The following is a 27,043-nucleotide window of genomic DNA, read 5'->3' on the forward strand; positions in this document are numbered from 1 at the left end:
CTTGTTTTGTCACTGCTCCTAGTGATAGGAGGGAAGAATGAGGGGAATGTGTCCCATGGTGCCCAAGTGAAGTGGAAACAGAACAGTGAAGTTCTGATGAAATGAAATAGATTAGGCTAATTAGCCAATCCACTTAATTAAAATTATTTTCTTTGTGTTGGTTTGTCCGTGTTAAATGCCATGGGGGGAAGAGCTGATGTGTGTCTGCCTAGGAACATCCTGAAAACTCTGACATTAGGGAGGGAAAACAGGTGGGATGGTGAAGTGTAGGACAGAGAACAGGAATGCTGGAACTAGAAAAAGCACTGGGGTGATGTACATTGGATGCTCAGTTTAATTTACTTTCAGACAGTGAAGGATTTCTCATCAAGATGACTTGATGCTTCAGTCTGGATACAGCAATGAGACTAACAGGCAAAGGAATTGCCCTCCCCACAGGCACAGGGACAGGCTGTGTCATTAAGTCCCTGCAAACAGAGCATTAAAATCCCTGCTCATTTTCTGTCTGGTTTCCAAGAACTGTGAGGAGGATGAAGCACCGTGTTCTCCAGTTATGTCCTGGCTACACTATTCTCTCAAAGCCTTTCGGTGCCAAGGTCTCTGCCACGACAGTGGTCTCCTCGGCTGCCACCTTTCAGTTTGTTCTGACCAGGGAAGACAATGCCAAATGGCAGCACAAACTGATCCTTGGCTCACAGTACTTGGCAAACCAACCCTGGAACTGATTAGCCTTTAACTTCACTTATCTGCTTAACAGCCCAGCCCTCTGAAGTCAGAGACTGGCACTGGTGCCAGCAGACTCAGGCCGGTGACGCTGTACTGGCTCATACCGAGTCCATATCCCAGAGGTTTCCTTAGGAGTGTATGGAAAGTGCCTCAGGAAGGCTGAAGAATGAACGGCTTATTTTCTGATGCACAGGGGACTAAGCTTGCCAATACCCAAAGGCAGGAGAGGTTTCTGAAGCCCTCTGTGATGAAACAAAAGCCTGGCAACACTTAAATAGCCAAGGGTATACTGTAATGGCCTAGAAGAAGTTCCCAGTTAAAAGTGAAACGTATCCTGAATCCCCTAACTTAATATCTTAGGCTTCAGGAGACAGTGCTCTCCCCTAACTTAATATCTTAGGCTTCAGGAGACAGTGCTCATGCAGAATGGGTGGTCTTCACAGTGTCCTTCACTAATCCCCCCTTAGGTCAGCCCTACCCTTTAAGGCACTTGCATCCCGTTTCCAGCCTGTCTGTTGCAAGTCTGGAGTTGTGAGGGTTGGGGATTTTGCTCAGTTGATCACTGTAGAAAAACCAAAAAGCTTTTGAAAACTTCCAGATTAAAAGAGGTAATTGTGTCAGAACTGAGAAACAGGGCATTGCCAGACTCCTGTCATTGAGGAGAGCAAGAGTAGGACAGGGGAGGAGGGGACAGGGGACGTGGAGAGAGAGCACAATGGCAGTCAGTGGCGAGTCCTCATGTGGAGCAAGACAGTCTCCTGGCAACGCGTGGCAATCGGTGGATGGAGCAAAAGGAGCCTGAATGAGGTGCCAGGGTCCATTTCAAGTGTTTTGGAGAAATTTGCTACTCATTTATTGCAGACCTGCCTAGTTTATTACTAACATATTCTTCTGCTGCTACAGCAGCAAAGTGTATGTAGGGCACAGATCTGCCCATGGAAGAGCTGGGCAGTGCTTTTGCTTGGCCCTCTTCTGGATCCCTTCCTTGGCCGCGAGGTTTTGTTACCAAGCATTTGGTTGCCATGCCAACTTTTCAGCATTAAATCATAATCTAAGCACAGCAGGAGGTCAAAAGCCTTCTCAGGTCCAGTTGTGTGAGCAGGCTTGGCTGGACACTTCCATGGCTTGTCAGCAACAGCCCAGGTGAAAACTTACCAACAGGGCAATGACAGTTCCCTTTGGCAAAAGGAGTTATGCCTGGAAGATTTCTGCCTTCCCAGCTCTGCCACCGGTGTGAAACCAAGCCCTGTGTGTCACTGAGACTATGCTGCACTGGCACAAGGTGCTGTGCAGTGTCAGAGGAGTGCTGGTGCTCAGGGCCCGCGTGGGTGCTGGTGAGACAGAAAAGGCTTCCCTGTCTCAGGCTTGCTGAGCACTGCACTGTCCCTCTCACGGTGGGACTGTTCCTGGGCTATTAGAGACATGCTTTGGATTGTCAGGATTGAAGTATTAAAACAAGAAATATGCTGTTGATAAAGATGTGTACTAGCTCATTACAATGTTGAAGTATGTTGAGTGCACAGCTCGTGAGTATTTTCCTCCCACAGCGGGTCAACAAAGAGGCACACAGTAATTGCTGAAATGGCTCAGAATGAAGAATCTTAAAAGTAAGGCTGTGTTTTGCAGAGAAGACATGGAGCCTGAGTTCCCTCTCCTGACCTTTCACACCACCTTCTGCTGTCAACCAGCTCAAAGAGGGGGCACAAAGCACTTGGGCTGCTCTGTGCTCCTCCCGTGCTGTAGTAAAGCCAAATGAATTTCCCTGGCATGATCTGGCACGGTGGAAAGTAATGGAGAATCTGGCCCTTGTGCTGCAGAGAATAATGAACTTTTCTTTTGCTCTCTTGCCTGAAATGTCATCTTAGATGTAAATAGAGAATGGAAGAAGGAAAAGGGCTGATGAATATGTAGGACAGAATGGTTAAGTGAGCGCATGTCAGATGTTACCACTCTGATCCAGACAAATTTTTGTGCCTCTGGTATAAATGACTATACAAAGAATGAGATACGTGAGTCAGGGACAAACCTGTTAAATCCAGATACTCATGGAGGCCCAATATTTACGGTCAAATGCAAACTGATAACTTCTGGACCTGGCCCGCTGCCTTGGGTCAATGAATTCACGCCATGTTTACAACGAACACTGTACTTGCTCTCACTTTCCAACTCTGTTCAAGAATATTCTAGCAACTGCTGCATAGGAACACTGAGCTGTGTTGCAGGCCTCAAGGGAAAGGGAGCCTAACACTGTGTCTTTTCTTAATGGCAGCTTTTATTTAAAGTACTGGTAAATGAAAGTGTTCCGTTTGCCCCTGTGGGAGACATAATCCAGAGCTGTGCAAAATGCAAGATCCTCTGAAGGACATAATTCCCACACTAGTAGATGCCACTGGGGGACTTGTGGGTTTTTTTAAAAGACAAACACTGTGTCAGTTTACAGGAGCTCTGGTGAACCAAGACCTGTTGTACTGGCTGCTATACCAACAAAGAATAAAGACAGTGTTTTGAGTGTCCGAATTCGGTTTGGGTTTGATTCTAAAAATACCTATTCAAAGGTTCCAAAGATGCTCCCACTTAAAAACATATGTCCTCAAAGTAAGTGCTAATTATGTGGTGGATGTTGACTGTAAAGGCACATGTTGGGAAGCTCCGATTTCATGCTCTCTAGATAAGTATAGTTCAGTAGCTTGGACGTGGTTTGCTCCTTTCAAAACCAGAAACACGCTAGTGAAGCATAAGTAGCAAAAGGTTCTGGTAGTTTGATCATAATTGGAAGTGAAAGCTCACATGCTAGTTGTACATATATTTTTATCTCCCTCAGCTTTCATCTGTGATGTACAAAGGGTCTCAAGTAAAACAATCATTTCTGTTCGACTCTGTATTCCACCTGTACTTTTATACTGTTAATCTTGACATATTTCAATGAATACTGAATTATTAACGTATTGGATGTACTTTAATGAGGTACATGGAGATTTTTATTACATGAATTAAAGCGGACTCTTGACTTCAAATGCTTTAAACCTCCAGTGCTTTTTTCTTTTCTCACAACTAACTTTCTTTGTTAATACACCGATAGGAAAATCACAGTTACTGTGTTAAAAAGAACGTGGCAAAAAGGTTCAGAAATGTGGTTGATGCTTACCTTCAGGGCTCAGAAGAGTACCAGAGGGAGAAAAGAGCTGAATTTTATTGATGTTGTCTGACCAGTGTCTTCAATGACTGTACTCTGAAAGGTTGATACTGGCAGTACATGAATGCCAGCCCCTGGAAGAGACCACTTGGAGTTTTGCCACAGCTTCTGGCATAACCAAGTCAGATCTTGGCAAGGGGTGACTTTTCAGGACAAAGTTTCCTACTAGACTTCTTTAATTACTTTTCAGTTTTTGTGCAACATAATACAGTACTGAAAATATAGTGAGAAATCAAGAAAATACCTGTAGCATGGCATGGAGTACCCACTGCCTGGGCTGTGTGTGCACACTGGAGATCACATCTCACAGGTCACCTGCACTCTTCTTCATTTTCTGGCATCCAGGTGCAGCCCCTAAAGCCAGAGAGCAGCCTGGCTTAGTCAGCCCTGCTTTGCTGGAGGGGAGCACTTCTAGGCAATGTGCTGGGCAAACACACAGTGATGAGCTGAGACCGTGCAGAGCTCCCCAGCTAAAGCAGCACATGGGAAGTACTCAGTTCCTTCGATTCCTGACCAGTCAGGGGCTCCTCACCTGCAGAGCAGTGTCCTGCCTCCTAGTCAGCACTGCTTCCTTGAGGCAGGGGTCCCCTGAACTTAAAAAGAAATGCTGCAGTACAGAGGTAGAGTCTGTGGAAAGGGAGGTGCAGGGTGTTTTTTACTATGCAAAAATAAAAGCCACCAAGCAAAAATTCCATCAGAGTTAAAAAGGAAGTGAGAGGGAGATCTCCTTATTGCAGCAGCTCTGTTGTTCTGTTTTGCAGAGATGCTGGCATGATTACACAAGTGTAAGGAGGATCAAAGAGGCAGTCTTGCAGATGACAGCACCTCTTGCCAAATCCTACTTCTTTATAGCCTTTCCTTCAGGGAATTCTGACAGCCGTGCTAAAGCTCTCTACTTATCAGGTGGTAGGTTAAAGGAAAACTTGTCTTGCAGGCTTCACATTGTAAATGCACACTGCTTTCTGCAGTGTGGTGTCTGCCTTAAAGATTATACACCATTATTCACCTAATTACAGGGACAACTTAAACAGATATTCCTGGAGGATTAGTGCTCCTGGACATGGGACCTTCAGGAGAAACAACATGACAAGCGAGAGGCTACAGGAAGCAGAACTACCCTGTTCTGGGACTGGGCTATTTGAATGGTTGGTCACTGATAGTCCATCACCAAAACCAGCTTCAAGACAAACTCCCAAATTTTGTGGGGGCAGAGCCAGGCAGAACTGGCACGAGCTTTAGCTAGAAGTTACCATAATCCTCACTGTGTGGATCGAGGCATGAACAGCAAGGCCACGTCAGTGAGGAATCATGGCTAACCTGGATATCTGTACCTTGGTGAGCAGAGGAGATGACTGTAGCTGGTTAGCTTCCCATCCTGAAATGGGTGGGAAGGCCTCGGTCGTACAGGCCCCAGGAGCTGAGCAGCAGTGCTACACCTTGCATCCCTAACGGGGGGGGTCTGTTACCAGTTGGAGGGAGGGGGTTTTGCTGCAGCATCAGCTCTTATGGTACAGTTGGGCTACGTGAAGATGGGATGACTTTTGTTTTGTCAGGCAGCTTGGCTGCAGAAGGACTGTCTCTAGCTGGGTACAAAGTGCTCGCTGTACACTAAGCTCCAGAAGGCTGTTTTGGAAAGCAGCTGTTGGAACGTGCACCCATTTTTTTCCGTGTGCTTCCCCCTGTGATGGTAGCAGCTGTCCCTAAGGCTGTCACCAGGCACCGGACACAGCCAGACCACAGAACGCTGAACAAGGGCAACTTCCAGGGCAGGAACAGAAACACTGGAAACCACCAACGGACTCTCAGCAATACTCACTTAGCAAGGAGGAAGCTACCCTTGGGCAAGGCTCTGTCAGCAGAGCCAGGAGCCAAGCCTGGTTTTCAGCCCTTGCAAAATGCTGTGTGCACTTGACCTGGTTGATCCAGATGGGAGTAGGCCTGGGAGTGTTGCTGGTCTAGGCTCTGGCTGAGCCACACAATGTGGAGCAGGCTGCACCTTTATTATGTGAACTAGTACCAGTGGACAGATAATAGTCCAAGGTAAGGAGCACAAGGCTTCGTTCCAGTCTGGCACAGAAGCAGTAAACTGCACACCCAAGCAAGCTGTCAATGATTGCACGGGAGATGTAACCTGTCAAACCCTCCAACAGCAGCTGCTGCTTGCAGGATACGTGGAGCGGTGACAGAGTAATTAAATCTGGAGGGAAGGAACAGGTGAGCACTGAGAAAAGGGACTGCCTGGATAATGCAAAATAACCTAAAACTAATATGCTTGCTCTTGAGCTCAGGTAAGGAAGGAAGGAGGGAGAGGTTGGACTGGCCAGATAAAGGGGAAGTATGGGGCTGGCTGAGCACTGTTTTCTAAAAACATACTTGCACTCTCATTTTCACTTGTAGAAGAAAGCAGGAATTGAAGCTGCTCACCATTTTCAGTGTTTTCTCTAGACTACAAGGTAAGTCCCAAGGGAATCTCAGAAGCTCGTCCTGTTTCTTCCCCTACCCCAGAGCAGGATTAACTACAGCTGTCTGTCCAGTCTGTTCTGAAAACCTCACTGTGCTGGAAACATCACCATCTCCTCAGGCCACTCATTCAATGCTTAATTATCCTTGCAGCTACAAAATTTGTCCATGATGTTTAACCCAAATTTCATTTGGTATAATTTAGGTACCCCTTTATTTGCCCTGATTAAAGGGAACATGGCTGCACGGACTGTCCCCTTCTTGTTTGCTATTTTTATCAATAATAGGCTACTCACCAACTCTATCTTCTCTTTTCTGGGCTAAACCACTCCTTCCACTTAATATTTACTCACAAGCCATGTGGTTTCCAGATATCTGCTGGTTGTCACTGACATCCTCTTTGTCCACACCTCATCTGGAAGCACAGTATGCCACTCAAACACCAACTCCTGCGGATGTGGAATGGAATGGAATGGAATGAAATGGAATGGAATGGAAGGGTCTATTCAAACCTCTTGGATGCTCTATTTGTGTTTTCAAGTTACACTTAAATTCAGTTCTATTCTTCTGTAGTACAAGCAGCCCTCCTGGCCAGTGTCAGGTGTTAGATGCACGATATCTATCAGGTTTTAGAGGCACGATCTCTAATCTTCTTTTTCCCCATTAAAAGTATCACCAGATTTCTAAGGAAATATTTGACAGCACTGAGGTAGGAAAATACCTCTCTGGAAACTTGCAAAATACATTTTTCCATCTGGACAATGAATTATTAATAGATAGAGTTTTCTAGCAGTTTTTGCACAACCATTAAAATATTTTCCCAGATACCATTTCTTTTGCTTGTTTAAAACATAAGACAGCCAAGGCCGGGCTGCAAAGGGAATGCTGCCCTGTCCTCACTTATCTGTACTCTCCCTATGGAGTTCCCAGGATATGATTCATGGCAGCTGCTGCTTTCCAGGCAGTGCTGTGCTGGCTGACCCTCACGTGCCTACAGATTCCGGCCCATGAGGATTTTCCTGAGGCGCAGCAGGAGGAAAACAATTGTTTGGGGAATTGTGGCTCTCTTAGCTACTCATATCCCAACCAAACCTTATGGCAATATTTTAGGGGTGGGAAAACGTGGAAATGCTGTTGTGCAATGGAGGTATGAGCTCTCTTTTAAAGGTAGGTTGTTACACTGCAGTGCAGCAGAGCAGACCAGTCTGCTCTTCCTTCTCTAGGGATGTGCCTTAGTGCAGATGTTTTAGCACTCCTTACTGGACTGCAATACTAGTACTGTTATTCCTCCTGAGCTTAAAACAAAACCACTGTATGACTGCCCAAACTAAATGAGAAGATGTCACTTTGCAGCATTTCTCAGCTGCTGGAATCTGAGACCAGTTTCCTTTCATGGGTGCTGAGTAATGGGTTCAGCATTTCACAGAATCCTTGGAGTTTTTCTTAGCCAGTGTCTCGGGCTTCTCTCAAAACAAGTTTCTCTCTCCCAACAGGCAGTCAACAAGGAAGAAGACCTTATATGACTGGTGAAGCAGAGCCCCATGCCCGCCAGCTTGTAGTGAAACGAGGTCGCTCCTGAAGTACTTACATAACACTTGCTAAAGAAGTCACCAGAGTAGAGTAAATTTAACCATCTGTTGGTTGTAACATTTCTGCTCTACTACAGCCACGAATGCAGAAAATGCTGTCCATCCCTTGGGGACACTTGAGCATCCTAAATTACTTGGCTGAGGCCGGGCTCAGAGCTGAGTTACTGCTCTGTGACATTGCTCCTCACTTTCCCACAGTTGCTTCCAGATGTCCCTTGAAGAGAAGGATTTTGATGCCATTTCCAAGCTGACGGGCAGCTGGGGTGGTCAAAACCCTATCATGTTCATCATCCACAGCGGGAGTTTCACACTGTGCTCTACTGAATAGTTTCTCAAAAAGCCTATTTTAGTCAGACAGTTATGTTAGAAGATTTGAAATGCAGTCCTAGTCTTAGAAGAGACCAATTTTAAAAAAAGGGGGACACTCCCCCCCATGAGGAATCAGTGTTGAGCAGTTAGTTCCCAGTGTGTCTCCCTCCAGCAAACCCCAGCAGCTGACAAACAGAAAAATTTCCCTTTTTCTTTAACTGTCAGGTTTGAAGTGTGGGAGCTGACATTTCAGCTAGGTTTGCTCATACACATCCTGAACAGAAAAAAAAATACCTTTCTGAATTAATTAGCATCTCTCACAGGTGAGATGGCGGTGCAATAATATTCTGCATGCTGTGAGTAACAGCATCACAAGCCACGCCTTGACAATGGGAGATGAAAAAAGTCTCAGTCCTGTTACTGCATTTGCACTGCAGCTCCAAGAGCAGTAGGGAAGCAGAAGACTCTCCTTTTGATTATTCAGTAGTTCTGAACACCCACAGCAAGGAAACAGAAATAAACATAATTTCATATATGGACTCACTCTGAAGGTGAAGCTTCCACTCAACGCTGCAGAGAATTTAAAAAATTATTTTGTTTGGAAGCAGGTGTTAGACTGAAGCTAAAGTTGTGGCCTAAATAGTTTTTTAACGAGCTGTGCACGTTACAACATTACATGAACAGCTCATGTGTATCTGACTGGGACTGAACTCTTTTGCCTCCCACAAACTGTAGTTCTAGGATTTGTTTCTGATAGAGTAGTTGCTCTAATCTAAAACTTGTTTCCAAAACAGTACACCATGTGCAAACTGCTTTAAGATGTGAATCTGATTGCCCACTCTGGACTTGATGTAAAAGAAAATTTCCCCATGGAAATGAAGTCTGGTTCATTTTAACACTTTTATTTGCAGCAGCGTGGACTTAATCATTGATGTAGGTGAAATGTATTAAGGGTTTATGGAGATGTTTCTTTCTGACAGGTCACTAGAAAAGCCTCAAAGGAAATGAATCTGGCCCTATTTCTTTCAGTGTCTTTAAGCTAAGGCAGGAAGTAAAGGTTTTTCTTTCTGTGAAAAGTTATAAAACAACTGTGAATCCTTGCAGGGGATCAAACTCTGGAACAAGACCAGTCTTTACAAAAGAGACTTTAATTGCATGTCATCAGTTGGTCTTTGCAGCACTGCTCTAGCTGACCTTCAGTTTATCTTCTGTCCAGACGTGACACATTGATGTGCCCCGCTTGGCCCCACATTTACATTTGCATGTGTTCTATATGAACGAGCTGTTTCTTTTCTCCCTCCCCCTTCCTTCAGTGCTTAAGCTTTTCGAGTCATCTGCTTCCTGTCCAAAACTCCCAGAGCAAACTTTTGCACCGCACTCTTAACACAAACAGGTATCTGAAAGTTCTGTGGCTCTGCTGCCTTCCCAAGTGTTACAGCTCTGAGTGCACAGAACTTCCAAATTAGCCGATCAGATGGAGAGTTGATATTTTTCAACTGTTTTTGCTGTGTGTCAAGTCTTGACACTGAGCCAGGCTGAATTGGCAGCAGATCTCTGGAATAAGCCATGGGGAAAGCTGCAAAACACAGTCATTTATCTTTGAAACAAAAGCCCTGAAGATGGAATGTCTGATTCTCTTCTCGTCTGGACTGGTGTAAAGCAGGCACAACTCCTCTGAAATTAAGAGCAGAACTGCAGCAGGAAATAACTTAGCTTCTGCACTGTATGCTCCAGCACAAGTGAAACAGCAGTTCTGTATGATAGAGAAACATCTACTATTTCACTGGGTGAGAGGGGGCACAGGGAAAAACAAGAACCTAGCATCCCTTGGAAAGCTTTTGTAGACTGGCTTGGGTTTTTTAAGGTGGATGCTCCCTACACTGCTGGTGGAACTCCGTGGTCACTGAGAGCCTCTCTATGTTTCCAGTGGTGACACTGACAGAGTTTGGCTAATCCAATTCCATTCCCCTGATAGCAGGATTTCTTGTCTTAAAAAGCAACAAAAGTCAGTAATTTGCAGAGTGTTGTTCTGTACTTTTTGCCAATGAGCTTGGCTCAGCTTTCCCCCCCCTTCTGCCCCAGTAGCAACGCAGAGCAGCTATCGAGTTAGCAATGTTTTGCTGGCTCACTGCTGGTGTGAGATCAGCCCGGGCGCTAAAAACTTTCCTGTGTTCAGAAGGGTTATTTTGAAACAATCTGATCATGGCTGCCAGGACGTACAATGCGGAAGTGAGAAAATGCTGAGGAAGTAAAATGAGCTGCTGAATGACACAGATCTCATCAGATCTTAAAGGGAAACTCCAAGGTTTCAAAAGAGCTGTTTTGAGCAGTTGATGACTCAGAATAACGCCTGTGAAATACAAGTCATTTATTCCAGGCTGATCCAGGGATGGAACCTATACTTATTCAACTCGTTGTCAAGCACAACTCCCACTGCAGTCAGTAAATGGGACTCCAGAGACACGTATCGCTTTCCTTTGACACAGAGGCAGGCACACCGGGATCTTTTCCAGTGTCACCCAGTGAATAAGCAGCAGAGGCAGTGCTGTGTCTCAGTAATGGGAGTGCAGCACACGCTGCTCACAGTCTGAGCACATGATGCTGTCTGGTCTGCACCATGGGTTAGTTTCAGCTTTTGTTAGGTAAGAAATGTAACTTTTCCCTGTGTGTTTATACACATGTGTGTGTTTATATACACACACCAACAGAGTACCAGAGGAAAGGAAAAAAACCAAAGGTAGTTTAAGACAAATAAACACATAACCAAATTTTTAGTTCAAATATGTCACGTATGTTAAATATATCAAATGTTAATGAACAGTCTTAAAGGAACTCTTGGCTTTTTGGGGCTTTATGTCAATTTTCTGGCTAGAGTTAAGCAATATGGGTGAACTCTGGTGAGAAAGCTGTCTGACGTATTTGAACAGAGAAACATATAAAAATCTTCCCCGTCTGTGTGCCTTGAAGGGACCTGAGCCACGTTTATAGTTTGTTCTGAGGCGCTGTGGCCTGTGCTTAAGCCTGGCCTGTATGGCCATAGCACCATTTTAGCACGGTTGCTTTGTTGAGCAGATGTAACTGATATAACACAAAGCCCAACCAGTAACAGGCCAGTTATGCTTTCCAGTGTATAAATGTTTTGCTCATCTCCAGCAGGAAGAAACTGTGGGTCTCTTTCCAGTCTTGAACAAATTTTTTATTTACAGTATGAAAATAATAACTAAGCTGCGCATTTTTCATTCTGACATGTGAAGGTAAAAATAATTCTGCTTTGTATTAGTAGGCCAAGATGGTAATATGCTTCTATTGTCTGGGCTCATTTTGAGTTCAGGTTAAAGAAATCCCTCTGCACTGTGTTGAGTGGGTTGAAAAACTGTATTACGGACTTATCTCTGTTCCCATTACAGTGTCAATATAGGCTGAGAGTAATTTTGGCCATGTCTAGACAGTGGTGTAAGACATCATGTTGGCATGTGCCACAACAACCTTCCATTTGAAAACAAGGTCAGTGAGTGCTGCTGGCATTGCTACATATAATTATTATCTGAAAGCTGACAGCAATATCAACAGACAAAATTTTTTTTTATATAAAGTGAGGATGTAATTTAAGCAGCTGTTTATTTGTTTTACTTGGTACCTCTTCCAGGGAAAAAAGCAAAAACTGTTTTCTCTTACTCTGCAATGTGACTAGAATATCACTTCCGTGCCAGAAGGGCAAATGAGTGGTATCACAGACAAGAGAAAATAGAGTATGTTTTCTTTAAGAAATATCTGGCATGTTAAACAGAAAAACCTCTGTTTGAAAATCTGGCAGCTCACCTTAAGGCATCTTAAAACATGCGAGTGAGCACATTAGCAACTTCCTGTTGTTGGCAGAGCTGTCTAAGTGTACCCTAACAGTATGGAGAGATAATGCAAAGCCCATCTGGAAAGCATGCAGCAGCCTCTTCAGAAAACACTTTGCCTTGGAACAAATCACATCCTACTGCTCTCAAAAAGCAGAGGACTACGAGACCAAACTGCCTTCAGAGATTCTGTTCCTGTGGCAAGAGACGGGAGATCATTTCTCCTACTAAAACCACACGACCCTTCTCTATATTTGCAGATGTCATGGTGATGAAGTAAATTGATGCATGAAACACCTTTTTTCCGTGTAGGCAGCAGATCACTGACCTGTCAGTCTCACGTCACTGCAGAAGCAGGAAGAGCACCTACCTGCATCTCGTCACTGTGAGTCCCATGCACAGTTCACTACACTGTGCTTTTCTACCCTAAATTTCCCATGTAGGAAGTGGGTGAATATGTAAGTCTTGCCTCTGCAGCCAGTGTTTTTCACAGAACAGAAATCTAGTGCTTGTGAGCACGAAAAGAGTATGGCCTGAAAAGAGCCTGCAAATAACAATTTTTTTCCCAGTGCAGTCCTGTCAGAGAATTTGTGATCAAGGGAGGAACTGAAAGCACTCCCTGAAGGAACAGAAATGCTGTGACATATGAAAGTTCCTTTCAGGAACAGTTACCGCACTGTGGAGGTGCAGAGCAGCATTCCCTACGTTTGACAGCTACTCTGCATTTATAACCCTAGCAAAAGACTCACTTTTTTTGGTAACTTCCTTATCAGAATAAAATGTTTGTTTTAGTCATGACTGCTGGTCCTTGATGAGACCAAATTCTGAGTTACTTTCAGGGAAGCAAAAAGTGAACGTGATGAAGTGTTGAGCCTCAGCCAAGCTCCCTTTGTGAGGTCTGCAGTGCTGCTGCAGTTCTGCAACAAGGTGTTCATGCTGATTTGAACCTTGTGGGATAATTTTAACTGGCTTAGGGAGTTATTAACCATTGGCAAATACAAAAAGGCACCATGCTAGACTGACTTCTCTTATCAAAGTCTTTGTAGAATCCCTCTTAGCGCTGCTGTTGGATCTGATACCTTGGAAAATCACTGTCCAAATCCTGTGGATTTGGCTTCTAAGGTGCACCTCAGTTTGCTTCTGCTGGTTCTATCTGTAAAAATAATCCCTCAGGAGACAGAAGTTACAAGGAGTTAAAGGGGAAGTGCAGATTAAGACCAGAGAAGCAAAAGGGAGAGTCAAGATAAAGGGGAGAAAGCAGAAGATAAAGTGCAAAATCTATGAGAGAGCTAAGGAAGGACAGTGACGTGTGAACAACTAAAGAGAAGGGTGATCTAGGAAAGGGCTGGATCAAGAGTTATAACATTCAAGAACGTATAGCTGAGAAAGAACAATGGAGGAGGTGGTGATAATTGATGGAGTTTTCTCCTTGGAATGCTTCTGTGATGAGTTATCCTAAATATTCTCTTAAAGAGAGACAGGAAGGGAGCAAGAGGAAGCGGTTTCCTTAGGAAGATGGGAGGTTCACTTTGCTGTTGCCTTTATGCACTTCTGACCTCCCATCTCTTCCCCACTCCCCATTTAAAGTATCCTAATTATTACCATACTGCTTGCCCTACCATTGAGAGATTTCACCCTCCTCCTCAATGCTACAGGGCATTTTTCCCTTCCAGGCAAAACCATCCTGTCTGTGCTTGTAATTGTGTCTGTGTTGTTATGGACAAGGGTCTTTTCATTCCAAGATTTCTGTGAGCTATTTTGGCCAAGCACACTGAATGAAGCATTTATTGCTTTCCCTCTAATGCAGTTTCCTTCTGCAGGACACTCCATTTTAAAAAAGCTGCGATTAAATAGCCCAGGAAATGTTGGACCAAAATATTACAGAAGAGATTGCTTGTCACAGCATTTAAAACATTCCATGATGCTGTCTCATGTGGGACACTGATACTCTTGCTGGCTCTGAGGTAGATGAGGATCAAGAGACACAAACATCAGAACACACCACTTAAAATAAACCAAATGTGTTTTGATGAAAAGGCAGTATGGAAGGAACCCAGCTCTGGAAAGGACTTCTGACTGCAGAGAACAGTTTGGTGCATCTCCTTGGGAATGAACAACTTCTATGTGTACATTTGTTTTCAAGCCTTTGACATCTGGTTATTTTGGGAAGTATCTATTTAGAGAGATCTGTGATGGCTAACTAAACTCACTTCTTAATAACTTCTGGGATCTTGTGGTGTAGCATACACACCGCCTTCCTCATGGAAAGTTTCTAAAGCAACAGAGGCACCGCAAATTAGCAGGGTACCACAGCTCACTGGGAGTCACAGACTAAAGGAGAGAGGTTTGGTCTTTTGTCTCCTCCCAGCCTGCGTTGTGTCCATTGGAGTATCTCATCTGCACAGGGCATGAGCCAGTCACTCACTCTGTCCCTTTTCATGTGCCCTGCTGAAAGAGTGCTGCATTCAGGCCCGGGGGGGTCTTCCACAGGCAACCGGCCCAGAGTGACCCGGGTACAGGGGCTGGACACAGGGCCGAGGGTTAGGCTGAGACCTGCTATTGCTGCACCGTCAACCTCTGTAAAAAACGGTGCTACATGAAAATCAACATACGTGAAGAATTATCCGCAGGCGTGTTTCGTAATGTTGTTGCTCCCTCTCCACCCAAGCTGGACCCAGGGAATCGTGCTCAGGCTTGCATCAGCAGGCAGTGTCTCAGAAGTGCAAGTACAGTACTGCTTTCCCAGACGGAGTTCACTGACAAGTCAGGCAGAAAGACGTGCCTCAAGAGTCACAACTGGAAGCAGGATTCGTATGTTAATATCAAATTTGGAAATAACCAGGTGGATACACTGCTGGTGCAAACCTCCACAGCTGTATTCTACAGCCTCATGCTGGTCTATGGCACAGCGTGGATTTAACTGACTTCATCAGAGTTAGGCTGTACAGGAACTCCTCCTGTTTGAATGACTTAGAGCTAATGTAATATTTGTGGAAAGCTGAGCATTTTGTACTTCCTATATTTGGGGAATAACAAGGAAGAGCACCTAATTTTTTCAACCTCAATGTTTATGGATGTCTGATATTTTCTTTGCCATTTGCATTGTGGAGAAAAACTGTTTTTGAAGATACTAAGAATCCTTCAATCTGCAAACAGTAGAGAGTCTCCATATATTTAGTGTCTGCGCAAAATTTATGTCTGCAAATTGAAAGCATAAATTTATATAAACAGAAACCTCACAGTAGCATAAAAGGCAAATAAAGCCTTATAATTTAAATGGGAAACAAATGAAGAAAATATTTTCCAACTTTATCCAGCTCTGCCCAATTGGTAAGCACTAACAAAGGTTGACTTTTCTTTTTGGAAGAGATGCCTGCTGGGAAATGAAGAAAACACTGTGTTGTGGGAAGGACAAACCAAGACAGCTGTTTAAATTGCTTACTGTAGTATTAAGCTGTTCTTTGTACTTTTGGTTTATTGTTTGTGCCCTTTTTTCCTGGAGTTGCCTAACATGGTGTATGAGGATACAAAAAATGGCTGGAATTATATTTGTGAACATGGCTTAATTCTCCACTGGAGCAAGCAGTGGAAGAAGAGAAGAAGTTTGAGATGAGCTGTCTGGTTTAATCATTGTAAGGCTGGCTGGGCAAAGGGAGCTTTGCTTGTTACTAGGGTAGCAGTCATGGAAACGAAAACCAGCCTAACAGAAGCGAGCTTGTCTGTTGATGCTGGCGGAGAGAGACACCAGAGACATCAATCTTCTTTGTTCAAAGTAGAAATGGTTCACAGGAGGTCAAGTAGTAATTTTGGTCTTAAAATAATGTTGCACATTTGCCTGCCTTATGCAGCCTTGAAACCTTCTTTTAACTTTCTATCAATTAAAAGCAGACACTTAGACAAGCTATTGTTGAGCTAAGTGATAGAATAAAGGTCATGGAGCTTCAGGGTAAGGATGGCTCAAACTCGACATCTCCTGAAAAGCCAAAAAAAGAGAATTGACTCATTACAGATATTTTCTCTGGGAATTACAATAGTCAACAGTGAAACTCCCACTGGGTCCTGCAACAATAATATAATTATATTTGCCACCTGGAGAGGGAAAGCCTAAGGAATGATAATGCCAAGTTGAGTCTGCCACCTTAAGCCTGTTCTTTTGTGCATTAGTGAGTCTATGATAAAGTGACATATTGTTTCTCCTTTAGAATATAGTGGGCAATTTATTCTACACTTTTAGATATGCTGTGTGTTCTGCACTTCAAAGGACATCAAGCCGTTCTTTATCTACTTCATCAATGACAGGCAAGTTTGTATCCTGCTTTTAATGATGCCGCACATGCATTTTTCCAGAGACAAAGCACGTTCGGGGAAGAAACTGCAGAGCCCAGCTCAGCAGAAGGTTCGTGCTCCCATCAGACCAGGGTTACTGTGGTGGTTGTTTATCAGGCTGGCACTCCTTGTACCTCTTGGGCTCCTGTCAGTGGTGAGCAGTGACAGGAGTTTCTGACTCCCCAAACCACATTTATTGGACGTATTTGGAGCCAAGTTGTGCAACTTAAACCTCATTTCAGATAAGTAATTATTTCATTTGATAATAGAATATAGCTCTGAACCCCAGACACAGTTGCAGAGGAAAAAAAAAAGCTGTGCTGCAGTTGGCTGGCCTCAATTGTTTTCTGTCAGGCCGGATTTTTAGTGTATGCTGCTAGTGACTTCTGCCCTGAGCATGCACATGTGTTCCCACGGATATGGAAATTTTTGCCTTCATGACTTGTTCTCCCCTTTCTCAAAGAGCTCGGTTAGTATCACTGCACAAATGGCAACTTAGCTCCTCACACCTAATTTTCCACTATACAAGAGTTACATAGCACTAAAAGAAAGAATTTACTTCTTCCCCTCTGCAAAAAGAGGCAACTTGCAAATCTCCGCATGAACATCTAAAATGTAGGAAACATCTCAGTTTAGTCATTTAGGCTTCATAAACGGGTTCTCCGAGAATCAAGGCCTGGATCTCATCTGAGTAGATCACTCAGAAGTCATAGCAGGAAGCTGTGCCTTTAGCCACACCGCTGTTTAAAGAAGTGCCTCGTAATGTGGCAGACACGGGTGCCCTCAGTAGCAAGCCTACGCTGAGACCATTCAGGCTCTGCATTCTCCAGGTCTTAAAGCATTTCATGCATAAAGCACAGTGTTCACATATGGAATCAGAATCTTCTCAGAAGTAGTTAAGGCTGGCAGAAGCCCAGCTAGAGATTTTGGTACCTTATCTAAGGAATTACATATTCCACACTGCATATATATTAGAAAAGGATATATTTAAGCCTAGATGCGACTGTCAGTAAGCACCCCTTGGTGACAGAGACAAGCCGGAGGAAATGCAGGAAGGCTCTGCTCTCCTAGGTCACAGCCAAGGGGTTTTATTTCCAGATAACTCCAGAGTTATTAACTGAAAACTGTCTGGCTTCATAATGACAGTGGGGCTTGAAAATGCTTCTGGAAATGACACTTACTGAATCAATGAATTCAAACTAAATGAAGCACAACTGCGACAATTTTTCTCATTTTGCAAACTGTATCAAACATGAGAAAGCTAAGAAAACAATAACACCATTTCCCTTGAGAGAAGATAAATCCACCCAACAGATTTTGCTTTCAAATAAATGGACTATTTTTAAAAAAAAACGTTTACATCTGAACACTGTTTAAAAAGTCCAGCACAGGCAGATATGTGTTCTGCAGACAGATGAGCTATTTAGGTAAATCGGGATATTTATACGGTGATATTAGGATATATTGCTATATGAAGCATTAGTTTGGGACTCATCCAGACTTTGAAAGTGAACCATACCAGATGCTAAAAAGGAGAAAGCAAACAATAGATACAGAAATAATGGAAACACTTTTTCTATCACCTGGAATGAAGCACTAAAGTTAATAGCGCACATTAATGACTGAATAATGAATCAAGCTGCTTGAGGTAATTGTGAGTCTTCTTGTTATCAAAATAGATGGCTCCTTTGCATGTACCTGAGGTATTAATCTCCATAACCTTAGTGGCAAAGGGTTCTACAGGTTAGTCCACTGTTATATATATACATAACATTGTTTCTGTGTATATTCACGCCTATCTGCTCTTGTATAGTTATATCCTTTTCCAGAAGCAATTTAAACTGTCTGCTTTCGGATTTAATTAGCTACCTTATTTTTTGAACACAAATAAAGAGCATACCAAATAAATAATTTAATCTTATTCTTTGTTTTATATACCAATATCGGGGTCATGGCCTTATCAACGCTGCCCAGTCCAATCTTTACTAAATTTCCTCACACAGGCTTTTCCTGCGGTATCATACAGCAATGCTAACAGACAGTAGCTATGGATAAGGCTGCCTTAGGTTTGGAGATGGCACTTGGCAGATTTTCTAAACGTTCCAGTTTGATAAAGGGCAGGATAGCAACAAATAAACATAAATGCCCTGCTACGCTTTGCATATACCCAGGGCTCCCAGGGAAGAGGGAGAAATGATCTCTTTGATCACAGATGAAGTACTTGAGCAAGAGTTTGAATACAGACTCTGCCTTGATTGATTTAATTAAATCAGTTCAGAAACTGCTTGAGCAGTGTGCACACCGCAGTGATTTAATTAAGCTCACATCTGAACTGGTCCTGCTACGCTGGAGTGAACACGAGGCCCCAGAATCCAATCACTCCAGGCAGTGGCAAATGTCTGAGGTACCAGCTGACGTGTAACACATTTCCATCACTGCCAGACACTGCTGTCAAACCTGGGCTGGCACAGTGAATACCCGGGCTGTACCTAACATCAGAGGGAAAGAGCAAGCACAAGTCAAGAGCTTCCCCTTGCTCCCACAGGACAATCAGCTGTCCCAGGTTTCCATCATTTCTCTCCTAATCTCCCCTCTGTATTGATGCCCCTTTGACGGTGTTGGGAGGCCTAGAGGGGAGCAGGAATCACTCATGAGTGATGGAGGGCCAGGCTCTGGTGGTTGCAGACTCAAGTTCTCAAACGCTATGCCTTTTTTGTTCTTTCTGCTCTTGTCAGAACAGTGTTTACATGGGCAGTGCCCAAGTTTGGTTCATGGCTCGTTGGATTGCTTTTACTCATCTCCTCTCAAGGACACTGCAGGTCCGAATTCATCACCCTTTGTAAAGACTAAAAGCATTACTATTATTTGTGACACTTCGTTTAAACAGTAATGACTAGGTGTAGGCATTTCCTAGAGACTAATCAAGGGCTAGAAGGAAGTGATGGGCCAGGAACCCGCAGAAGAATTGTTATTGCAATTGTGAACCGAGAAAAAAACCAAGAAAAAAATGCAGAAAGGATTTTTTTTAAAACTGGTTACACAATGTCATTGGCATTGGAAAGCCAATGCATGCTCTGAAAAGAATGTATGTCTTGAAAGCTTGTCAGATTGTTTCAATCATCTTTCAACTTCCTAGCTAACTTAAAAAGTGAACTTGAAAAACATTTTACACTTTTGCTGGGTTTAGCTCACAGTCCCTTCTTCCGAACACACACTGTCACAAATCCTGATTCATGGTCCTATGCAAGCCCTTCTGCCACACGAGCAGTTTTTCCTTCTGTCACTGAATGCAGTTTTCATGTGTTCTGTAAGCTAACCTACAGCACTTCATTGACTTTGCAATAAAAACTGGAATGATTCCCCCGTGCAGTCAACATTTGAAGGCCCACTACAACTAAGCATGGAGGAACACAAGAGGAAATTAAGCAGCCAGCACACTGTGGGCTGGAGCCACTGATTCGTAACACCTCTGCTACATGTCACATTAAGTAGCATTAAGTCGGTGTTTCCTTGCCCTCAATGCATAAAAACACTGAGTTCTGTGAACATGCTCAGCTCCTCTTTGTGTACCTACTAATTCAACTACAATCTTGTCTGTTTAGACTTTAAAATGAATCAAACAAAACACTGAAAAGTTTAAAGCTTCCACAACCTCTTTGATAGGGGTACTGTGTTTAATGGGTTTTCTACTATTGATTCCTTACCCTAAACACAGGAAAGGGTTTCCCACTGTCTAGTTTAAATTTTCTCTCCCATAAATAAAGACAAATTATTCTTCCTAGTAGTAAACACTGAGAAATGGTGAACAACTTCTCGAACTTAACACCCCTTGCATCGCAGGAAATTAACACAGCTCCAACATAGCTCTTGCCCTAATAATCATCTCTGTTAGCCAGGACAGAAAGTTACTCCCATCTCGTGCCAGACTCCTCTATCCTATTAAACATGCACTTGGGCTGCAGACCATGAGATGACAGTCATTAGGACATGCAATAGCTCTGTCTTTACCTTTTTGCACCGTGGAATAATGGACAGCCTATTTCAGGAAAGGCTACTGCAAAATCATGAACGATTATTACAATATTCCTGTTCCTACTCAGATCTGGCATAAACTTGCAGCAATTCCCTTTTCCCTGTCTTTCCCACTGTTGTGGCATGTATCTTCAACTATGCTGGTGGCAGGCAAAACCGTTCCCTCTCCTTAGCCTGCATGCAAATGCCACTGGCTAAACAACTCACTGAAGTCTTAGTGATTTTTCTAACCAAACCAAACAAAAACTAGAGTTCATGGCTCCACAGCATTTGAAATATACTTTCAGCTAACAGCTTGTGAGTGGAAATAACCTGTCTGCAAAATCAAGCAATTTACAAACAACAGATCTGTATTTATAGGTGAGCCTTTAAAGGTAGGAGTCTGCCAGCAATGACACCTGTAGTCAGTGTAGTTAAACCATTTCAGTGGTTTAATGGGCAGCAGCACAAGCACTGTTCACTTGTGACCCAAAAGACATTCTTTCTTCCCAAGCTCTCAGTTCCAGGGATTTTTTTCCCCTCCCTTGAAGCTTATAAGACTATATAAAGCAGTAAGTATTTTTAGCATAAGCACTAATGACCAGGGATATTTTTGCAGTTCTCTAAGACTCAAAAAATACGTGGGGAGAAAAAAGGCCATTGCTCATTTTATAGAGCAACTCTTAACAGTAAAACCTATCTCTGCAAATAGGGTAAAAAAAAAAAAGATTTGAAATAAAATTATTTCTCAAACCTCAGTGGCTGTGGCTTTTCCAAAACTTTTTACTGCTAATTCACAAGTAATTCTGGGATGTACCAATGCCTCAGGGGGGTTTTGGTGATGCTTGGATTTTTTTTTTTCACTATAAAGTACTGTATTTACCTCTCATAGGTACTTAAACAAAGGATGCTACAGTCTAATTTGTATGCTGCTGAAATTAAGATATTATACAGGCTGTGCACTTGTGCTTGACCTTCAGCTTTTGTCCTTTTAATCCTTTTGTCCTCTTAAGCAGTTGTAGAAGCAGCAAGTAGTATTGGTGCTGGAATTTGGGCATTTTAGTGTTCTTTTAACAAAGTTTAGCTTTCAGGAGTGGGAACACCATCCATCCAGCCAGATCTCTGTGTACTATCAGCAGGCCCTTTATAAACAGTGTATTGAGGTTTAAGAGTTGCTGAGAAAGGCCACGTGTTTCAGTCACATGTCTAATTTTTTCAAGGAAGAGAGCAACTTTCTAAGACTTATTCATTACATAAGCTGGGATGGTGGCCATCCTTCGAAAGGCTGCACAGAGCACACTTCATTTCTATAAAAGAAAATCCTTAGATATTTTTAGGACCGCAGAAGTTAGTTGTTAAAGAAAGGGTGAGATCAGGCTTTGTTTCTAAGAGAGAATGAAATCAACTGGACTCCTGGTAAGCTGGGAATAACCAGGAACCTGGACAATGGAAGGCAGGGAAGAGGTTCAACTGCAGGAGGCCCAATACAGATCTAAGACTGCTCTTACAAAGCAAGCAGGAACATGTTACCCTATCAAACAAAGCCAGAGGCCTGGTCATCAGCACAAACACAGGAGACTGTTCTGTTCCAGAAAGGAAACAGATTAATATAAATGTAAAGCAATTTACCAGGTCAGATGTGAACAATTCTGAGCCTGTTACCCCCTCTTTCCTATTCCTTCCTCTCAGATTTTCACCAAGGACTCTTACAAACACAGCTGCTTTGCGTTTTCCCCACTTTCCCTTACTGTTTTGAAGCAGCCAAGTGTTGTCATCTCAACAAGGAATTTGTATTTTGTTTGGTCTCAATGCTGGCTGCGGTACAAGTGACCGAATCCCGTGTTGCAATAAAAGACTCTTGACCTCAGTGTCAATGAGAGCGGCGCTGGGTGTCACCAAAGCTGATGTCAGCTATTTGCACCTTGACTATTTTCTCCAGCTGGCTCCTCAGTTTGTTTCCATTTCAACTTCAGAAATCAGCAACTTAGTTGCTTTCCACAGCTCCCTTAGTTTCCTCCCTGATTAGACTTAGCTGATAGAAACTGAAAGGAATGAAAACTTGTCTGTGTTCCCAAGGTCGATGCTAAGCATCCAGCGCTGCTCAGACCCTCCGAACCAGGGGAGCCTCCAGAGGATGCACTTGCTTTCTGCGTGGTTTGTGCCATCCCTCTGCTCCGGTGACTTCAGTCTGTTTTTTTTCCCCCCCCCCCCCCCATCAACATATTTTCCATGCCAACATGTTTCACAACATACCAAGCTCTGTCTGCTACTTTGTATGTAAAAGTAAGCGAAGCAAAAAAGCCTTTCATTACTACTCCTGCCTCTGAGATGTGGAGCTGGGATATGACTTCATCCTAGAAAAAATGCAAAACCAAACCCAAACCAGTTGTCTCCTGGGGTTTTCTTAGCTTTTAGCTCATCATAAACATTTTGTGTGGTTTCAGTAACCGTGCCTAAAACAGACTCCATCAGGGTCAGCAGTACAAAACTAAGACACAGTATTTTCTGAGATCGGGAGACTGTATAGCCTACTTCAATGGGTAAAGTGATGTTTCTCACGGCTCTCATGGGACCAGAAGCAAAATAAACATGCAACAATGAAGCGATAAGAGGGGAAAATTAAAAGAGCTTATTGGGCAAACCCAGTCTCTGGCAGTGCTTTGTTCACACTGACTAAATTATTACAAAATAGAAAATAACCCTCACGTACCCAAATGACAAAAATTTACTGCAGTAATTCCTGAACTTGAGGGACCTTGAGAGCCTCTATTACAAATTTCTTTTAAAGTTTTAGTACATCAATAACATATTTCTGTAAGAATAGATTTCTTTCCTTTTGTTTCTAACACTCAGCTTGGGTAATTAGAAGGGAAAGAGTTTATCCAGAAGCACCAAGAGACATTTCCAAAACAACACCCACACAAAGGAAGTTCTCTACTTCTATTTTGCCTTAATAACTACTTTCTGTAAGGGATTTTTAACTTTTTTGCAGGAAGTTGTTTTATTCTCATGGGATTGATTTAAAACCAATTTATGTATTGTATAGAGGAAAGAGTTATGAGTAGGGAGAGATGTAAGGAAAGAATTGCTTGAGAAACAGTAATCAAGGTACAGGCATTTGAACTATTCAGCAGTTTAAAGAGGATTAAACCATCACGTTTCCAACTCCAAGCACATGTGAAATATCTGGTGTTTCATTTTTTAAGCAGTGTTCTCAGCTAGAGCTTTCCTCCATAAATCTTCAATGTATTTTGCAATGGAGCAGCTAATCCCTACGTTAATTTTATATGTGGGGAAATACAGTCACTGATACACCCTCTGACCCCAGCAATCACTCCAACACTCTGGACACTGAGAGCACAGCCGCTGCTGCACTAAAAACCCCCCTGGGCCTGCTTTTGTGACACTAACTGGGACAGGAGCTTCAAGATGTACCTTATGTGCTGAATAGAGACGGTAAGTGGAATCATTTACACACCATATAGCTCTGCCATTACACGGCTATTAGAAAAGGAAAAACATGTTGCTGTTTTAGACCCCAGGCAATAAAAGGAATGAAGAAGCCAAACGTTCCAATATTGTGGTGGAGACATACACGGCACGTGGCTGGGACTTTTTTGTTGTCTCTCCTGTTTTCGGTGTTGACTCCACCGTCATAAAAAGCAGAAGCTGACCTTAATTGCTCTTTTATTTTTTTCATACTGAAAGCTCAGTATCTCCTATGATTTCATGACTCATCAAGCTGAAGGTTTAAGAAGCAAAACATGACATAGACCATCATCCCCCACTCCCCCGAACGATCACTGATGTCCCGGCTTCAGTGCAGCCTCTGCATCACGATCCCCCACTTCCTCGACCTTTTGTAGCTGATCTGTCCTTACCTGAGGATTCATCTTTCTGATCTTCTGCTGCCACTGCATTTTTCTTCAGATGATCTACTGTTTCACATAAACCTGAAAATAACTGTGCTTGTGGGTGCTTTCAGGGTACTGAGATTTGTTTTCTGTTTTTCAAGCAGTGCAAAGACCTTTCTGATCTTTTACCACACACATTCCAGATGCAGGAGACAGGAGACCGAGGCATCCCTGCTCTGCCTGAACCAAAGGAGAGTCTTCATTTCAAAAAGGAAGAACAAAGTTTACTTTGGGTTTCATACCTTCGCTGAAAAAAATCTCACAGCTCTTCCTTTTTGGAAATTAACTCAGCTTCTAGAAATATCAAAGCGTCGTTCTGCTCAGGTGAGGAATTAAAGTCAGAGAACCCATATACACATTCAAAATTACCCCTGTTACCTGCTTAGAGGGCCAGGCCCGTATTTTTTAAGTGAGCTGTCAAAATTGTCTCTATCACTGCACTTCCTTGACCTATACTTAAATAAAAGGGAATGCATAACACGAAACCTCCTCACAACACAGTGGTGTCCCAGAGGAAAAGACCGTTTGGTGCAAGGTTTGAGGTGGAATGGGCTGTGGAACACGGCTCCTGGAAATCCCTGGCAGGAAGTGAGCCAGCCCTGCAGCCACTGCCCGCTCACAGCTCAGTGTGCAGTGCTGATCCACTGCTTTGCCAGCTATGCCCAGGAGCTGACCTCTGTGTCCTCCAGGATGCCACGACAGAGATTAGCAGCGGTAATCCCAGTATAACAAGAGGGCTCATTTTGTCTGGCCTATAAATAAGTCCAGTGATAATATAATCTCTTACTTTAAAAAGAATAAAAACACATGGGTGGGGATGGGGACCCCAAAGCCAAATAAAAACTCACCAGGGTAACCTAAAAGCCAGTCCTGCTCTCAAAGTCACAGTGGCTTTTAGCAAATACATTATTTTTACTGAGGACCAGCAAAACTGTGCTACTCAGTGGCACTAAACTTCTGTGCCTATAGCCTAGCTGCACTTTTTTTCTCTAAGATATCATTAAATATCTGAGGAGCATAGGCATATCTCACTGTAGGAATGCCCTCATTAACAAAACATTGCTGCTCATGCCATCCCTCTCACAGAACTCTGTTCCTTTCATCTGCACTCAAAACACCTTTCTCTCCCAAGGAAAACTGTGAATTAATCTCTGTATGCTGCTGAAAAATTGATCTGTTGTTACTGAAAGGATGGCAATGACTACAAAAAGGAGACTGCTAGTGCAAACAGCTTATTGGTGCTTTCGATGTGTGACAAGTTGTCACTTCAATAAATAGTCATTTTCTTACCCACTAAGAGTGTGGCAATATGATTAACTCGAAACTAATTTGGTTACCGGCACGTCATCCCGAAGATTTACACTTCTGACTTCTCCAGAGTTTATACTGAGCTGATGGCTGTAACTGATATCCATCCAAAATCTAGGTGTTCTGTGGGAAAGGCCCTGTAGTTAAATTCCCACTGTAACTGCCAAAAATGCAGCTCCATTTATTCATACGAGAGACTGACAGAGTGTCCTGTATCAGTTTTGTTTTTACTGTATGCTTGCATTCAGTAAGGAGAAAAAAAACAACACACAAGTACCACAGTTTTATTTAGACAGGGGGGACTCCCAAGGAGAACGGGCTTGGAATGAAGTTACCTCTTCAATGCCTGTCATCTCTCACCATTTTTGGATGATGTTCGGCTTCAGTCTGAATGTGGATTTGAAGGGAGATAAGTGATTTGTAAGTGCAGGGGGTTTTTCCAGTGTTGTCTCTATGGAACTGTGCCAAGTACTGCCCTAACCAGCCAGGCTGGCCGTGGAGCAGCACGCTGTCAATGACATACCTCTCTGTCTGTGGCTCCCCAGCTGCTGTGGCTCCCGTCTTTCCAATCAAACTTCAGCGAGGGAACGCGGGACACAGGACTTCCTGTGGTTCAGAAATGGTTTTATAAGTACAATTCTTATTTTCCTGAAGATTTCACTGGGTAAACAAGCCTGCGTTAGTAAATTCCCAAGTTCGCTTTGTTAACAGGGAAACTGTACATGGTCAGTACATTTTACAGTGGGAAAACAAGCATTTTGCATTTCATTGATGGTTTCCTGTCCAGATCCATCCTTTTACCTCTTTTCTGCCAGTTCCCTTCAGACCTCTGCATAGCGTATTTGCGAAGACGCACCACTGGAATTCATACTTGTCATCAACGCTTTTCACAGTTATTTCACAGAAACCCAGAATTGTTAGGGCCGGAAGGGACTTCTGGAGATCATCCAGTCCAACCCCCCTGCCAAAGCAGGGTCACCCAGAGGAGGTGGCACATCAGCACCTCCAGGTGGGTTTGGAAAGTCTCCAGAGAGGGAGACTCCACGACCTCCCTGGAATTCCCCTTCTGGAAGCATGTCAGAGACCCCGGAGCCTCCACAGCCCGGGGCGTGGAGAGCCGTTTTTACCACCGCGATCCTCACCAAGCCGTCTCCACATTGCTCCCGGCAGACTCCTTCCAGAGGGCACGTCCCGCTCCGGGCTGTGTCAGTGAGGCCCGAGGGGCGGCGTCAGGCAGGGGGGAGCGGGGCCGAGGGGCTCCGCGGGCTGTGATCGCCCCGCCGGGCGCGTCCCCTCAGCGCCTCCCGCCCGGTCCCCTCAGGGAGCGCGCGGCGCCCCGAGGGCGGGAAAGCGCCCCGGGGG

At 43.7% G+C, this 27,043-nt stretch overlaps 1 protein-coding gene across 1 annotated transcript in view; it reads right to left on the reverse strand.

Annotated features, from left to right (window-relative positions):
• The window catches only part of LOC113959484, a 46,534-nt gene extending 19,524 nt beyond the window's left edge, over nucleotides 1-27,010 (reverse strand). The window contains exons 1-2 of the mRNA XM_027668553.1: nucleotides 26,824-27,010; nucleotides 26,205-26,287 (exon numbers count right to left, since the gene is read on the reverse strand). Of these exons, the coding sequence (XP_027524354.1) occupies nucleotides 26,205-26,287; nucleotides 26,824-26,839 (99 nt within the window). The 5' untranslated portion in view covers nucleotides 26,840-27,010. The remainder of the gene's footprint in view (nucleotides 1-26,204; nucleotides 26,288-26,823) is intronic.
• Nucleotides 27,011-27,043: the final 33 nt, after the last annotated feature.

This window comes from Corapipo altera, unplaced genomic scaffold (assembly GCF_003945725.1).
Source record: "Corapipo altera isolate COAL_440 unplaced genomic scaffold, ASM394572v1 274, whole genome shotgun sequence".
In the NCBI taxonomy this organism is placed as follows: Eukaryota; Metazoa; Chordata; class Aves; order Passeriformes; family Pipridae; genus Corapipo; species Corapipo altera.